General features: G+C 40.8%; 1 protein-coding gene across 3 annotated transcripts in view; it reads left to right on the top strand.

The window, feature by feature from the left end:
- Utrn (utrophin) overlaps positions 1-15,793 on the top strand; it is a 524,212-nt gene that overhangs the window by 133,740 nt on the left and 374,679 nt on the right. For all 3 annotated transcript variants that reach the window (XM_060380271.1, XM_060380270.1, XM_060380269.1), the window contains 5 exons: positions 6,042-6,245; positions 7,651-7,832; positions 8,942-9,092; positions 10,158-10,277; positions 11,428-11,529. In XM_060380271.1, coding sequence (XP_060236254.1) covers positions 6,042-6,245; positions 7,651-7,832; positions 8,942-9,092; positions 10,158-10,277; positions 11,428-11,529 — 759 coding nt within the window. The remainder of the gene's footprint in view (positions 1-6,041; positions 6,246-7,650; positions 7,833-8,941; positions 9,093-10,157; positions 10,278-11,427; positions 11,530-15,793) is intronic.

The following is a 15,793-nucleotide window of genomic DNA, read 5'->3' on the forward strand; positions in this document are numbered from 1 at the left end:
CCTTCCTTCCTTCCTTCCTTCCTTCCTTTCCCTTTCTTCCTTCCTTCCTTCCTTCCTTCCTTCCTCCCTCCCTCCCTCCTTCCTTTCTCTTCCTTCCTTCCTTCCTTCCTTCCTCCCTCCCTCCCTCCTTCCTTTCTCTTCCTTCCTTCCTTCCTTCCTTCCTTCCTTCCTTCCTTCCTTTCTCCTTCCTTCCTTCCTTCCTTCCTTCCTTCCTTCCTTCCTCCCTCCCTCCCTCCCTCCTTCCTTCTTTCCTTTCTTCCTTCCTTTCCTTTCTCCTTCCTTCCTTCCTCCCTCCCTCCCTCCCTCCCTCCCTCCCTCCCTCCCTCTTTCCCTTCCTTCCTTCCTTCCTTCCTTCCTTCCTTCCTTCCTTCCTTCCTTCCTTCCTTTCTCCTTCCTTCCTTCCTTCCTTCCTTCCTTCCTTCCTTCCTTCCTTCCTTCCTTTCTCCTTCCTTCCTTCCTTCCTTCCTTCCTCCCTCCCTCCTCCCTCCCTCCCTTTCTCCTTCCTTCCTTCCTTTCTCCTTCCTTCCTCCCTCCCTCCCTCCCTCCCTCCTTCCTTCTTTCCTTCCTTCCTTCCTTTCTCCTCCCTCCCTCCCTCCCTCCCTCCTTCTTTCCTTCCTTCCTTCCTTCCTTCCTTCCTTCCTTTCTCCTTCCTTCCTTCCTTCCTTCCTTCCTTCCTTCCTCCCTCCCTCCCTCCCTCCCTCCCTCCCTCCTTCCTTTCCCTTTCTTCTTTCTTTCTTTCTTTCTTTCTTTCTTTCTTTCTTTCTTTCTTTCTTTCTTTCTTTCTTTCTTTCTTCTCTTTCTTTCTCTTTCTTTCTTTCTTTCTTTCTTTCTTTCTTTCTTTCTTCCTTTCTCCTTCTCCTTCTTTCCTTCCTTCCTTCCTTCCCCTTCTTCCTCCCTCCCTCCTTTCTTTCTTTCTTTCTTTCTTCTTTCTTTCTTTCTTTCTTTCTTTCTTTCTTTTCTTCTTTCCTTCTTTCTCTTCCTTTCTTCTTTTTCAAGGCAGCTTATCTGTGTAGTGTTGCCTGACCTGGATTCACTTTGTAGTCCAGGCTGGCCTCGAACTCACAGAGATCCACCTGCCTCTATCTCCCCAAGTGCTGGGATCATAGGTGTGCACCATCACACCGGCTACAGGGTTATTTTTCTTTTCTTTTTAAAGAATAATTAACTTAATTTTATTTCATGTGCATTAGTGTGAAGATGTCCAATTTCTTAGAATTGGTGTTACAAATAGTTGTGAGCTGCCATGTGGGTGCTGGGAAAGAGCAGTTCCTTTGAAAGAGCAGTGTTCTTAACCACTGAGCCATCTCTCCAGCCCCTGGGGTATTTTCTTAACCTCTGTGTTTTTGTTAAATTCAGTTTTTGTAGTTAGCATGCAGTCATATGTATGTGCAACACGGTTAAATTTGTTACACAGAAAAGTGTTTTCTTTCACCTGGTGAGTTGGAATTACGGTCTGGGGCTGTTGGTCATAGTGCCGCATGACATACTAAAAGCTGCACTTTGTAATCAACTGGTTGCCAAGGGGTAGATTTTATTCATAGTGGTTGAGCTGCCAAGTCATTGACCAGATGTAGGAAGTAGTTTTTCTCATGTCATCTTAGGTTTTTTTTTTTTCTGTTAAGTATTAATTTGCTTTCTGTTTGGGCCATCAATAAAGAACTTTCTGTATTATCTTTTCATAGTGGCTCTCAAAATACAAGCCTTACTTTTCTTTTTTCCTTAGAAGAGGCAGTCTATGATAAATTGCTCATTAGATTTTCCATAAATGGACTAACAGATGTTTTCATCAGAGTATAAATGAGATTTTCCTAAGGAGATATGAATAATGGATTTCTTTTTATTCCTACATTGGCTTGCCTTGACTCAACTGACATTTTATCTCTTTGTCATTTTGGTCTAAAACCCCAGTATGCTTCATTCATAAAAGGAAGATTCTTTGTCTAACATTTCAACAATTAAGTTCAGAAGCACACATAGGAACTAGGGAGAGGGCTCACTCAATGAGTGTTCGCTGTGCAAGCATGGGGGCCTGAGTTAGGGTGCCCTATATCCACAGAGGCGGTGGCTTTGGTGGTATCCCTGTCATCCCAGTGCTGGGAGGCAGCTCAGTCAAGCTCATGGGCCAGCCCAGCTGAATCAATGGGCTCTAGGTTCAATGAGAGGCGCCATTTTAATGAAGTGGTGGGTTACTGATGCACACACTTGATATCAACCTTTGGCTACCACATGTGTGTGAATAAACATGCTTACACACCACAAAGATATGCACATTCAAGATGAAGGAGGGGTGAGGATTTCAAATTTATAAGAAGTTGCACTTTGGAGGAGAAAGAATATGTGTGCCCTGGTGCTTACATTTCATCTACTGGTACTTGTGTGGGGTCAGTGACTTGACTTCTGAACCACTGTGGTTAATTATATCCCCTTGGTAAAGACAACCTATTGAATATGCTCTCCGGAAGCCTGGTTATCTATCATTATTATAGCATTTCCTTCTAGATAGGTTTTGACACTCTCAATTTAGCATATTCCCTTTTAAAAAAGTTATTTAATTCTCCAATTATGATAATAATCTTGGACATAACTTTCTTTCCCACCTCTGGGAGACTTAGATAATTTACTTGTTCTTTTAGATTTTTGGATGGCATGTACTAACCATTTTATTTTTATCCATTTCAAAAATAACATAATCCTAGAAGAAGGAGAAAAATAACTTACTGAAGAGGAAAAGGGGGAAGATGGGGCCTGAATGTAAATCCAGGTTTCTTTTTAGTTTTGACCATCAGATAGTGCATAAGAAAAACTCTTTAACTTCTGCAAATTATTCACACCTGCCTCCAGTCACTGTTTTGCTTTAATGACATCTTCCTGGATGACTGAGGGGGCTTTCATCTTGCGTTTAGGTTTGTTTCCTCATTGGACTGATTTCTTTTGTTAGAGAGATAAGATACTTTGATTGTTAGTGTTAAGGCTGTCCTCTCAAAAAAGAAGGGCTACCAGTGGGTAAGAGAGTGTGTCCCAAATGATGGTTGGTGTTAGACCCTCAGAACTCACATAAAAGTAGGAGAGGATAAACTTTATAATGTTGTTCACTGATCTCCATATCTCCATATCTCCATACACCAAAACTGTAAATGAGAAGGAAGGAAGAAGTGGGTTTTGCTTATTTTATGGTATTTAGATAAAATAATTACTTCTGTTTAGGGTGCAGGATAACTTGGTAAGAATAACAGAAACCATTTTGTTTGTTTATGGATAAGCATGTTAGCTATCACCTCTTCGCTTATATGCTTTCATTGGTAACTTAGAGGTTGAGTTACATTAATATGATAAATAAATAAAATATGATCGAGTCTTGATCATCTCCTTCTTGACTGTCTTGCTGTCGCTGTCCACTGTCCTCTAAGGAATGGTGACAGCCAGCCTCCTCTTTGTCTCACCTTTATTCCAACATCCTGAGTTGCATTAGGTAGTCAGTTGGTAATCCTTGGATCTTTCTTTAAAAACATGCCATTTGAAAATCTCTGTTTTCAGGATCTCAAGGGCAGGCTGTTTGACCTCCCCCCCACCCCCCGCCAGGGGAGGAGAAGTCCTGTTAGGCCACAGAGGAGGACTTTGCAGCCAGCCCTGAAGATACCTGATAAAACAGGGTCAAATGAAAGGGGAGGAGGTCCTCCCCTATCAGTGGACTTGGAAAGGGGCAAGGAGGAGACCAGGGAGGGAGTGTGGGGTTGGGGAGGGAATGAGGGAGTGGGATACAGCTGGGACACTGAGTTAACAAAATGTAACTAATAAGAAAAATAATAAAAAAAAAAAGATAATCTCTGTTTCAAAATTAATTCCCACTGGTCATTTGCATGTAGAGGCTGCTTGTCACTATGCCTCCTTCATGGACGCTGCTGCTGATGCAGCTGATTACTAATTCCTAGTTTTACATGTTCTTGCCATGGTAACTTTTTGTTCCTCAGTCACCTTTAGAGTTATCTTAGCAGTATTATTCCAGGATTTTGGGTTGAGAATTTAGCTTATTTTCCTTCCTTTGCCTTGGCGTCATTTGTTTCCTATTTAATGGCTGACTGGTTCATTCGATTCCTGTAACCCATTGAAAAGATTCATTTGATTTCTTCTTTTTTCGAGGCCTCCAACCCCAAGTTTTAATGTTAATTTAATTCCTCTTATGTAATAATTTGCAGTCGGAGTGGGCTTTTCTTCTTTCCTGATTCTTCTGTATGTTGAATTCTATCTATGGCATGTCCTCTCCCTATATGGTCTCTGAGCAAGCCTCCTGTCTTTCCTAGTTTAATCAGAACCTTTAAGGGAAGCCTTTTTTAATTAACCTATGAACATCCATCTCCATTTGCTCACACTATCTTTCTCTGATTCTTGCCCTCCCAGTATTTCTGTGAACTATGTCAAGAATTTTAAATAGTGACTTAAGAGCATTGAGAGGACAGTGAAGGGTTTCAGGCTGGGCTCCTGTGGGCGTGACCACATGACAGAGATCATTCTCTCTGCTGTCTGAGCAAAAGGATTGGGAGATAGGACTGTGGCTTCTGAGAGTTAGGAAGCCACTGTAGTCCAGAAGAGAGATATAGGTGGCTGTAGACGTGGCAAGGCCTGGATGGATTTGAGTTGAACTGTGAAGGTAGGACCAGCCTGCACATTAAACATGGGAGATGAAAGTGAGAGAGAATATAACCAAGTCTGTCACCCAGGTTTCTGGCTGGGGTATTGAGGTGCGTGGAGCCTGGGGGCGGTAAGTTTTGGGGTAAAATGATGCAGTGTTTAAATGTGGAGATGGTTTGATATATCTTAAGGACACCAGAGGGTCTGTTGCTGCTGGAGGATAGAAGAGAGATTTACTAGAAATAGAATATCTATGGGATATAGATTATTTTTAAGTCTAATAGAAATACATGATATCACTCAGTCAGCATATCAAGTGAAAGGAAAAAGACATTCAGGAGGTTCAGTGCTTACAGATGGGCAGTGCCACTGAACTGGGACACAGCCACTGTGCCCTGCCCCTGGGCTGGAGGGTGTGGGAAGTCAGGATGGGTCAGCTCCATATGAAGCCATGAAAAATTTATGGAAGGAACACGTGAATGTGACGGCTGGCTCCTCTTGTTGGTTACTGTGTGTAGTTTCGGCATAGATGTTGTCAGAAACATTTTACTTTTCGGTTAACTGTATGGTTACTCTGAATGAAAGACTAGGAAAATGGGTTTGCCAACTTTTCAATCCTTTTGAAGCAAGTGTTGAGATAGTGCTGAAATAGAATGTTAAGACTGTAGTGATCAGGTGAGCATGGGCTTTACTGTTCTCTTCATTTCAGTTCCTGTGCAATAGTTTATACAAATTTTAAAGAAGTTCCTGTCGCTTTGAATGGGAACAAAAGAACAGGAGGTTAGTAGGCTTGATTACAAATTATAAAGCTCATAAACAAACTAATGATTTAGAAAGAGACTGGCAGACATTCATTCTACAAACCTTAATCTTGAAACCAAACCAAAACTCCTAAACAGAGCAGCATATAAACTGGAGAGCTTCAAAAAGTGAAACACAAAATCCTGTCAGTCCCACAGGGTGTATTGCGCTGCTGTTCACTGTTTAACCTGCGCTACGAAAATGTGGGTCCTAAGAGAATTTTAGCCAGGGTCACAGCACAGTGCCAGGCTCTTTTTTTTCCCCTTCCTGTAAATTACAACCATTGTTTAAGGACCAGCATGTTTTTGTCCTCCATCAAAATTCTCTACTTTGTGAAGTCATATAGCATTCCTTTATGGGACCACTGGCATTTAGAGTTTTATTTTTGTTCAGCAATGACTCATTCTAAGTCCTCAAACATGGAGCTCACGTGTGTACTCTGTTTTGTGTGTCTTGGTGCTATAGTTCCCTTTGGTTAGCTCATGGCTTTGTTCACTCAACGCCTGAGAACTGGCTTGTCTCCTGAGATCCCAGTTCCTGCCTTGGTTTCTTCCGACACTGTGAACTTGGTGAGCAGCTCTGTGTTCATGATTGCTGTGGGTTTGTTTCCACAGAGTGCAGTGCTGGCAGAAGAAGGCCAGAGTCCCCGTGCTGAGACGCCCAGCACCGTCACTGAGGTAGACATGGATTTGGACAGTTACCAGATAGCGCTAGAGGAAGTGCTAACATGGCTGCTATCTGCGGAGGACACATTCCAGGAACAAGATGACATTTCTGATGATGTTGAAGAAGTCAAAGATCAGTTTGCCACCCATGAAGTAAATATCTGTAGCTTCAAGCCACATCTTCCTGGGCAGTGCCTGACTTAGGGTTGGGTCTGGGTGGGTGACTTAGTAATGAGGTTGCTGTTCATCTAATTCTGCTCTATAAAAACATCACGATGTACATGGTGTATTCTGTGTCATTTAAACAGGCTTTGTTAGAAAGCTGGAGTTTATGATGAACTATCATTCATGGGAATCAGATTCCAGACTCAGTCTTTTTTTTTTTTAAACTAATACATTGCATTTCTTTTGTTTTGATTTCTTTCTTATTTTTTAAAAAAAGATTTATTTAATTATTATGTATATACTGTTCTGTCTGCATGTACACCTGCATGCCAGAGGAGAGCACCAGATCTCATTATAGATGGTTGTGAGCCACCATATGGCTGCTGGGAATTGAACTCAGGACCTTTGGAAGCACAGCCAGTGCTCTTAACCTCTGAGCCATCTCTCCAGCCCTCCAGAATCAATCTTATGCCAGCTTGTGAATTTTTTAGAACTGATGATCAGCTCAGTGTATAACTATGTTCCTGTTTGGAATGTTTATCAGGAGTTGAAAATGAAAACGACGAACTGGTATCCCAGGTCGTTAGGTTTTTGAGACTATCCTAAAAGCCATTATTTGTTGTCTAATTCAGCCAGTGTTGTGTCCAGTGTTCCTGCACAATTTTATGCAAGGACAGCTGCTTGCTATTTAGAGTCAAGATTCTCACTCTGTGTGTAGGCAATTCTTCTTGGTTAAGCATATTCTTATTTTTGTTTTATATGTGTCTACGCATGTAGGTATGATCTTCTTTGGCATTTGGAATTGAAAAGAGTAGAAATGCCAATGTTCTATAAGTAATTCATCATGTGTGAATGTGATGTAGTTCATTATTTTTTTATGTGTACTTCTAATTCCATCTTTATGCCATGTTAACAACATAACCAGCATTTACTTAAAAGAGATGGCTCAGCTGGTAAAGGTGCTTGCTGCCAAGCCTAATGCCCAGGTTCCATCCTTGAGACTCACTTGATGGAAAAAGAGCTCCTCCTCTCACAAGGTGCCCTGCGGTTCCTCACATATATGGTGTAGCATGCACAAAGACACACAGACACATGCACGAACTCACTTAATTGTGGCAGTATACACAAATAATCAAATGTAAAAGTTCTAAAGGCAAGTAAGTATTAGCACACACAACACTGTTTTCTTGACCTTTCTTTTGAGTTATAGTTGATGCCTGTTTCTCATTTTCAAAGCTTAATACATTTCATCAGAGTCTCCTTTTTATGCTTTTTACAGGTTACTTTCTCTGTGGCATTGGTATTGAGGTTATGCCCTAGCAGGTTTTTTTTTTTTTTATGTTTTTGCACCAAGTGACTCGCTGATACTCACTGATACTATGTTCTTTGCTAGACTTTTATGATGGAGCTGACAGCACACCAGAGCAGCGTGGGGACTGTCCTGCAAGCTGGCAACCAACTGATGACACAGGGCACTCTGTCAGATGAGGAGGAGTTTGAGATTCAGGAACAGATGACCTTACTGAATGCGAGATGGGAGGCGCTCCGGGTGGAGAGCATGGAGAGGCAGTCCCGGTGAGTGGAGCCCAAGAAATAAGAGCCTGACTCCCTGAACCGCCTTGCAAGCTAAATTCAAGTACAGGTCTGCACATCTGAGAATACAATCAGTACAGAGCAAGCCTTGCAAAGTTCTCATGTCTTTCTGTGGGTCCCGATGCCAGAATTTTCATGACCTTTGTTTCCTCTTTGGTTTGTTAGTTAAGATGATAGGAGAAAGTAGTTGGAATGTGGAATGTGGAATGTAGTGAGAAGGGAAAATATATTTTGCATGGATGATATTGTAATTTTATTTTTGTTGCAGTGATAAAATACCCTGACAGAAAGCAATATAAGGAGAAAAAGTTTATTTTAGCTAACAATTCCAGGTTAAGGTTTTATCATTTTGTGGACATCACAGGGCAGGAGCTTGAAGTCAGTAGTCATATCACTGCCACGGTCTGGAGCAGAGAGGAATGATTGTAGCCATGCTTTCTTCTCAGCCAGCTTCTTTACTCTTATACAGTGCAGGACACCAACCAGAGGATGGTGCTGCCTGCTTTCAGGTTGGCCTTCCTCTATCAGTCAGGCTGATCAGTACAGTTGGCCACAGACATGGCCAGAAGTCAGTTTCATCTAGGTAGCCCTCACTGAGCCTGTCCTATCAGGTGACTCTAGCTTGTATTGGTTGACAATTGAAACTTACCAGCACGGATGCCTATTTCTTTGAAGTAGCATTAAAATTAGCAAGGTGATGGCAGATGACCACAGGACTGTGTCAACTGGACCTACCAGTCAGTGTTCTGTAACAGTATTATACCATGGTCCATTTCACTTTCCATATTGTGTTTCACATGCCATTTCCATTTCCACCAATTTAATAAGCAGGAATTCCTGAGTGTAGAAACAATGGTTCTGTTTTGAATACAAGGAGCTGCTATTTAGATTCTTGGGCTTCATTTAATGGGCTCCAGTTATGAATAAAATAAAAGTTTCTCCCCTTAGTTTCTACATTGATGGACCCTCTGCTACTTGAATGGTTACGTTAGAGAAGGGTCTGTTCTCTTGCCCTACCTCCCTGGTGCCTGGGTTGGGTGCCTCTGCCAGGGAACAAGCTGTAGGGAATGACTGTCTGTCCTTTTGGCCAGGCTTCATGATGTTCTGATGGAACTGCAGAAGAAACAGCTGCAGCAGCTCTCGGGCTGGCTAACCCTCACAGAAGAACGTATTCAGAAGATGGAAAGCATCCCAGTGGGTGACGACCTGCCATCCCTGCAGAAGCTGCTTGAAGAACATAAAGTAAATTTGCTTCCTATTTCTCTTCTACTTCCTTGGCATATGAAGGCAGCACTGAGCCTTCCTGGGGCCTGATGGCTTTGCTCATCGTGGAGTTGGGATACTTCCTCCATGTTGTTTTTAATTCAGGAGCTTATAAGGTGGTGTTTGTGGGGAGGTGACATTTCCTAGCCAGAGCTGAAAGGGACGGCTTTGCACAGATGTCCATATCTTTCTTCTGAAAGTGTATGACTTTTGTCACATTTGGCAAGGGTGGTTTTGGATCCACAAAGTACATGAGAACCTGAGTATGTGGACATTAATGCTCAGTGTGGGTGGAGAAACAAAATGGAATATATATATATATAATTGAATATGTAGATCTATCTATCCATGTATTTGTTCTTGGTTGCTCTCAGGGAGCTAATCAGAATGGCTTCTATGAATCATGTAGCTTTTTCCTCTTCTTCCATTTTATACCTTATAGAACTAGAGAAAATGACCTTTGATTCTGTATGTTTAAACTCTGGACTGTTAGATTCATTCATTCTACATTTGTCTTTTTTGCTGTGGTTTTTTGTTTGTTTGTTTGTTTGGTTTTTTTTGAGACAGTGTCTCATTATGTAGCTCTAGCTGACTTGGAACTTGCTGTGTAGTCCAAGTTGGCCTTGCACTTACTTAGATCCTCCTGCCTCTGCCTCTTGAGTCATGGGATAACCAGACTTGGATATACTTTTTGTCTTAATTCCTAGACTAGACACAAGCATTACTTCTCTTCCTCCTTCCCTTCTTCCTTGTCTTCTTTTTCTTTTTCCTCTTCTTTCTCTAATTCTTTTTGAAGAATTAGGACTGAAGATGGCACACACATTTGCACATTTTCAATTAGTTTTGTTGTTGCACTTTCAGCCTCTGGCTCATGGTGAAATACAAAGGTGTGTTTAGACTTCTTTAATGTAGCACTTAGGATAATGATTGGAGATGGCAATACAATGCCTCACTAGGTTTCCTTGATTACTACTGACAAGTGGATTTTAAAAAGGTAAATGAATAGGAGCAGAAATCATAGTTTACCTTTGTTTTTCCCACCAGAGTTTGCAAAATGACCTTGAAGCTGAACAAGTGAAGGTCAATTCCTTAACTCACATGGTGGTGATTGTTGATGAAAACAGTGGGGAAAGTGCCACAGCTGTTCTGGAAGATCAGTTACAGGTAAGAACCTTGGAAAGTATGATGGCCCTAAAGGTCCTCTCTCTGGCCAAGATCCATGTACTTGTTCCTCCTATGCATCCTTGTTTGTATGGAAGGGTATAAAAAATAGACTCTATTAATCATCTTTCTGTAATAAAGTCCCTGAGGCAGGCTACTTTATAGGGAACCAAGTTTACTTAGCTCACAGTTTTGGAGGCTGGCAGTCCAGACAGATCAACACACATTCTCTCTTGGTTACATCAAATGGAACAGAAACATGTGTATGCCTGTGTGGTATCTCTCATTAATTTATTAATCCATTAGGATTTATTATGATGGGACCACCTTCATGCCCTGATTTATCTAGCTATAAACAAACAAACAAACAAACAAACAAATAAATAAAATCTCACTAAAACCAGAAAGAAAACCCATTCTCAAGCTAAATTTCTACCCTCTTTATACTAATTATGCAAAACTTCGTGAATTAAACTCCTGTTTGAATTCATGGTGGGGTGGAATGGAGGTGAGGCAGAAGCCATGGCACCTTTCTTTGGTTGTACTTCCCAGTCAGGCTGCACATTGTGTGGGTTGCAGGCTTAGTGAGGTAATACTCCTTCATTCCAGCCCTTGCAGTGAAGTCATGAGACTGTTGTTCAGCATCTGTGTGCATAGTGTTAACAAGATTTGAAGGCACAGGAACTCTTTCGAGTGATCCTTAGGCTTTCCCTTGTTGGGTCATTTGAAGAATTTGTGAAAGCAACCATAGCCTAAAAAGTCTGAAGTATAGAAAGTGAATGTGCATGTGGCTTGTGGTTGGAGCAGTGGGTGAATGCTTGCTGAGCATGTACAGATCTCTGGATTTGACTCTAAAAAACAAACAAAGAAAGAAACAAAAAACTAAAAAAGATATCTCAGTCACATATAACCAGTTTGAAAATCTATGTGAAATATTGCGTTTCCACACAGACCCAACAATGAAGTAGGACCAAATTTTCAAGTTGTTTTTTTCTCAGTTCTGAGTAATTTGAATAATTACATCCTATGCAAGCCATTTTTTCCCCTTTCATATAGACACTTAAAAGTATTCTTTTGTAACCTGGTGCTTTGGAGACCTGCAGTAACTCTGTCTCTTGGCTGTGCTGACGGAGGCTGCTTCTCCTTTCCGTAGAAACTGGGTGAGCGCTGGACTGCTGTATGCCGCTGGACTGAAGAACGCTGGAACAGGTTGCAAGAAATCAATATTCTGTGGCAAGAATTATTGGAAGAACAGGTATGAAATGAAGCTAATGTCTGTCCACCCAAGGACAGAACAGAATGACAAAGAACCTGTCATTTCATTCTGACTGTGGAATACAGCTACCCTGTTATTTAGTGAGAATTCTGGAATTTTGGTTTCTTTAAAAAATAAAGAAATATTATAAGAATATATTTTCATTTTAGTCCCAGGTATGGGATATGGGATGCTTTAGGGTGTCCCTTACAGCTGATTGTGAATTGCCTCATGCCCTGGTGGGGGATAGATAGTTTGTCAGCTGCAGATAGTCCATATGGTTGGGTGATGTTTCTAATTTGGGGGACTTTTTAGAGGGTATATAAATGCTAGGACCCCGTGTATTGTTGGGTTGTTGGTTGGCTGTCAGTTGTTGGTTGTTGTTGTTCATTGGTTGAGGTTTGTTAAGTAGTCATGCACAAAGAAGAAACAAGAAAAAATTTCCTATGTAGTTCAAGCTTGCCCCAAGGAACTCAGTGTCCCCAATCAGCAGGAATAGTCCCATGATAACATCTCTCTCTGTACAAGCCCTGACTTTTTTCGGGGATCTTGTTCCTCTTTACCCTCTATCCTTTATTCTCTCCTATCTAGTGTTAAGGGTTTGAAAGAGTGGAAAAAGGGTGGAGCAGGGTGGAAGAAAGAAGAACCCACAGAGTTGCTGAAGACCAGCTCCATTCTTCCCTTCTTTGGAAGGCCATACTTTGAGAATAATTTATGAAATTTGGAAATAGTTTATTGAAGTTTGCAAATACCTTTAAAATTTTAAAAATATATTTAAAAACCAAGGGAAAACAAGTAGTTTGACCATGTGTATCACTTGATTCTTTAAACGACCCTTTATTCATTATTGAGTGCTGCTTAATTACTTCCTTAATTAATTTGCTTGATTATATTTTTTTTGTTGTTTGATTATTTATTTTGTCCTCAAATGCACTGTATAGCTAAGGATGACCTTGAGTTCCTGGCTTTCCCATCTTCAGATGTAGATGTGACAGAGGTGATGGTAAAGCCAGGGCCTTGTACATGGTAGCCACACACTCTACCAACTGAGCAGCATTTCCAGACCCCTCTTTATTATTTTGAAAGTCAAATTTCTATCAACATTCTATCCATTTATGCAGCTTATTCAATAAGATATTGGTATGAGGCTCCATGGTAATAATTGATCTCTGTTCATTATTCATAATGTTAGTGCTTAGACCTGTTCCTTTCTTGACTTACTTATCACCTTATAATTACTCCTGAGTTTTTTGTTGAGTAATCTATTTGAACATGTAACAATACACTATATTCCCATCATATAGTTTATGCTCAGTAATTAAGGGGAAAAGGAATATCTTCACTGCATTGTGAACCAAAAATTGTAATCTTCCTCCAAACTTTTAACCAGCATATTGGCTGAAAATAATGAGAAGATATTTTCTAGCATTGCCTATGAATAAACACTCGATTACAGTGTGATGCAAAGCTGTCTGAATAGGTTTTCTCTTTGCATGGTGGCCCTTTGCTCACCTTCTAGCTTTTCACAGACGTTGTTATCAAAACAGAATCTAACCCAGTCCCAACAGTTGTAGCCTAGAAATTAAGTGTCCACTTGACTCTATTGCACTTCCGCACAGAAGAAGCAACTCTGTCTTCTGCATATGGGATCAGGAAACAGATGTGTGGGCTCTGTGGCTGTCTGCAGTGGTAGATAGTACCTTTTAAATACTGTGCTACAAAATTTGTCCAAACCTAAATGATTAATCAGCAGGGTGGTCAGTGATCTTCCTCCTCCTTCTCCGCCTCCTCCTCCTCTTCCTCCTCTATGAATTAAGGATCACATAATGGGTATGTGAATGCAACTCAGTTGATAGAGTGCTTGCCTAGTGTATATGGTGTAAATCTTCAGTAACTCATAATATGGGTGTGTGGTGCACACCTTTATCCCAGTGTAAGGGGGACATAGACAAGAGGATCAGAGATCTAAGGTTAGACTATGTAGCAAGTCTCAGGCTTACCTGGGTTATCAACGAATCATATGATAAACCTTATTCTGCTTCCTGACATACAGATATTTAGTTTTAGCAATGTGTACATTAAATTTGAACTTTAAGTTCAGGTTAAAGTGTCCCATACAATAGGTAAATATTTTTCTTCAGTAATTATGATTTGCATCAGTCATTGTAAAAAAAAAAATAGTGTGACCATTCTACTGTCCTGATTTGTTTATTGTTTGTTTGTCAGCTTGACATAAAGTAGAGTTATTGGGGAAAAGTAACCTCAACTGAGAGAACGTCTTCATCAGATGGCTTGTAGGCAGCATCTGTGAGGGAATTTTCTTGACTAATGATTGATGTGGGAGGGCCTACCCGTGGGGTTCGCCACCCCTGAGTAGGTGTCCTCATTTGTTGAAGAAAACAGGCAGAACAGACTTGGAGGAATAAGGCAGTCAGCTGATTTCCTCTTTGCTATAGAGTCTGTAGTTCCTGCCCTATGCCCTCAAAGATGGAGCATGACCTTGGGAGTTTAAAGCCTTTCCTTCCTAAGTTGCTTTTGGTTATGATGCTTTTTCACAGCCCTAGAGAATCTTAAGACATCTACTAAGTGAAATGATTTGATGTTTGGAAATAACACATACACACACACACACACACACACACACACACACACACACATTAAAAAACCAAGATATACCAAGAATTTGACCACTTATATCACTTGAAGCTTTAAACAGACCTTCCATTCATTACTGACTACTGGTAACACATTTTAACTCTGTGTATGTTTGTGTGTGTGTGTTGTGTATGCACTTCCATTTTGTTCCATGGTTGTTTATTTACTTATCTTAACAATTTTACTAGACTGGAGATAGGATCTGTATTTGTTTTTTATTTTTCTAATTTTCCTTTCTTTTTTTGGGGTGGTGGTGGTAGTAGACGTCAGAGGTAAGGAATAGCTTGTAAATAAACTGATTTAATAAGACAACTGAGAAAGAATTCATCCCATTTCAAGTCCAGAACTAAGCCCTTGCCTCTTAGCTACACAGAAAAGCATTTCTGTAATACATACTACTTTGGGGGGTTGTCATAATGCAGCCACAGTTGGCCCTTAAGGCTATCCCCATCACTTAATATCTTCTAAAAGAACATACACTATTGGCTGTGAATTTTGAGTATTTTTGTTGTTGGCCTTGGGTCATGCTCAGACTTTCTCCTGTAATGTAATTGCTTTTGAACTTTGACCATTTGCATACTTTTCCCCACATGGTGTTGTGGACAGATGGTTGATTTAGGAGTAGGGGTCCATGATTCAGCTCTGCCATTAACTAGCTAACTGACCTCAAGCATGTAAATTGCTGTTGGTCTCCTTCTCTAAAACAACAACAACAACAACAACAACAACAACAACAACAACAAAAAACAGAAGCAGGGATAAGAAAATCTCTGAGCTTTCTTTTTGCTTAAAACTTAGAGTTCTAATATGATTTTTTTCTTTAAGCTTGGCATAATTAATTGGATTTAGTGTCCTCTAATCATCTTCTTAAAATTTATGGATAGTTACTGTATGGAATAATTTTCTCCTGCTATAATGAAATCCGTAGCCAGGTTTTGTGTCACTGTGTCCCAAGTACTCAGGGGGCTGAGTCACAAGGATTGCAAGTTAAGACCATCTCAATATACTAGAGAGACACTATCAAAACAACAACAACAAAACTGAAACCCAAACAAAAAAATATCCTAGAGGTTGAATGATATATTGGATAAAAAGGCTTATTTATAACCTTTTATGAGTATATTCTACCAAGGACTGAACCTAGTAGTTCTACCACAGTCATTTTTCTTTCTTTCGTCTCTTGAGACAGGGTTTCTTCTGTCTAGCCTTGGCTGTACAGGACTCAATTTGTAGATCAGGCTGGCCTCTTTCTTAAAGAGATCCACCTGCCCCTGCCTCCCAGAGTTCTGAGATTAAAGGAGTGCACTGCCATGCCTGTATTACACCCACGGTCTTAATGGGGCTGCTTCGTTCACAGTTTTAGAGGTGGGAATATCAAAGAGTGTGAGACTAGCTCTCATGAACCCCTGACTGTGAGGCTACAACACTTAGCATCATGGTGGGAATGGACAGCAAAGGGAGAGCCACATGGGGACACAGGAGGCCAAAGGTTAGGAAGGGGTCAGCCTTGCTCTTTTGTAACAGTGGTTCTCAGGAATTTATGGAGGCTCTAGAAGGACAGCACTCTTTCCTTCTGTGGGGAGTACCCTCAGTGACCTCCCACAGGACT

Source organism: Meriones unguiculatus, chromosome 3 (genome assembly GCF_030254825.1).
Source record: "Meriones unguiculatus strain TT.TT164.6M chromosome 3, Bangor_MerUng_6.1, whole genome shotgun sequence".
NCBI lineage: Eukaryota > Metazoa > Chordata > Mammalia > Rodentia > Muridae > Meriones > Meriones unguiculatus.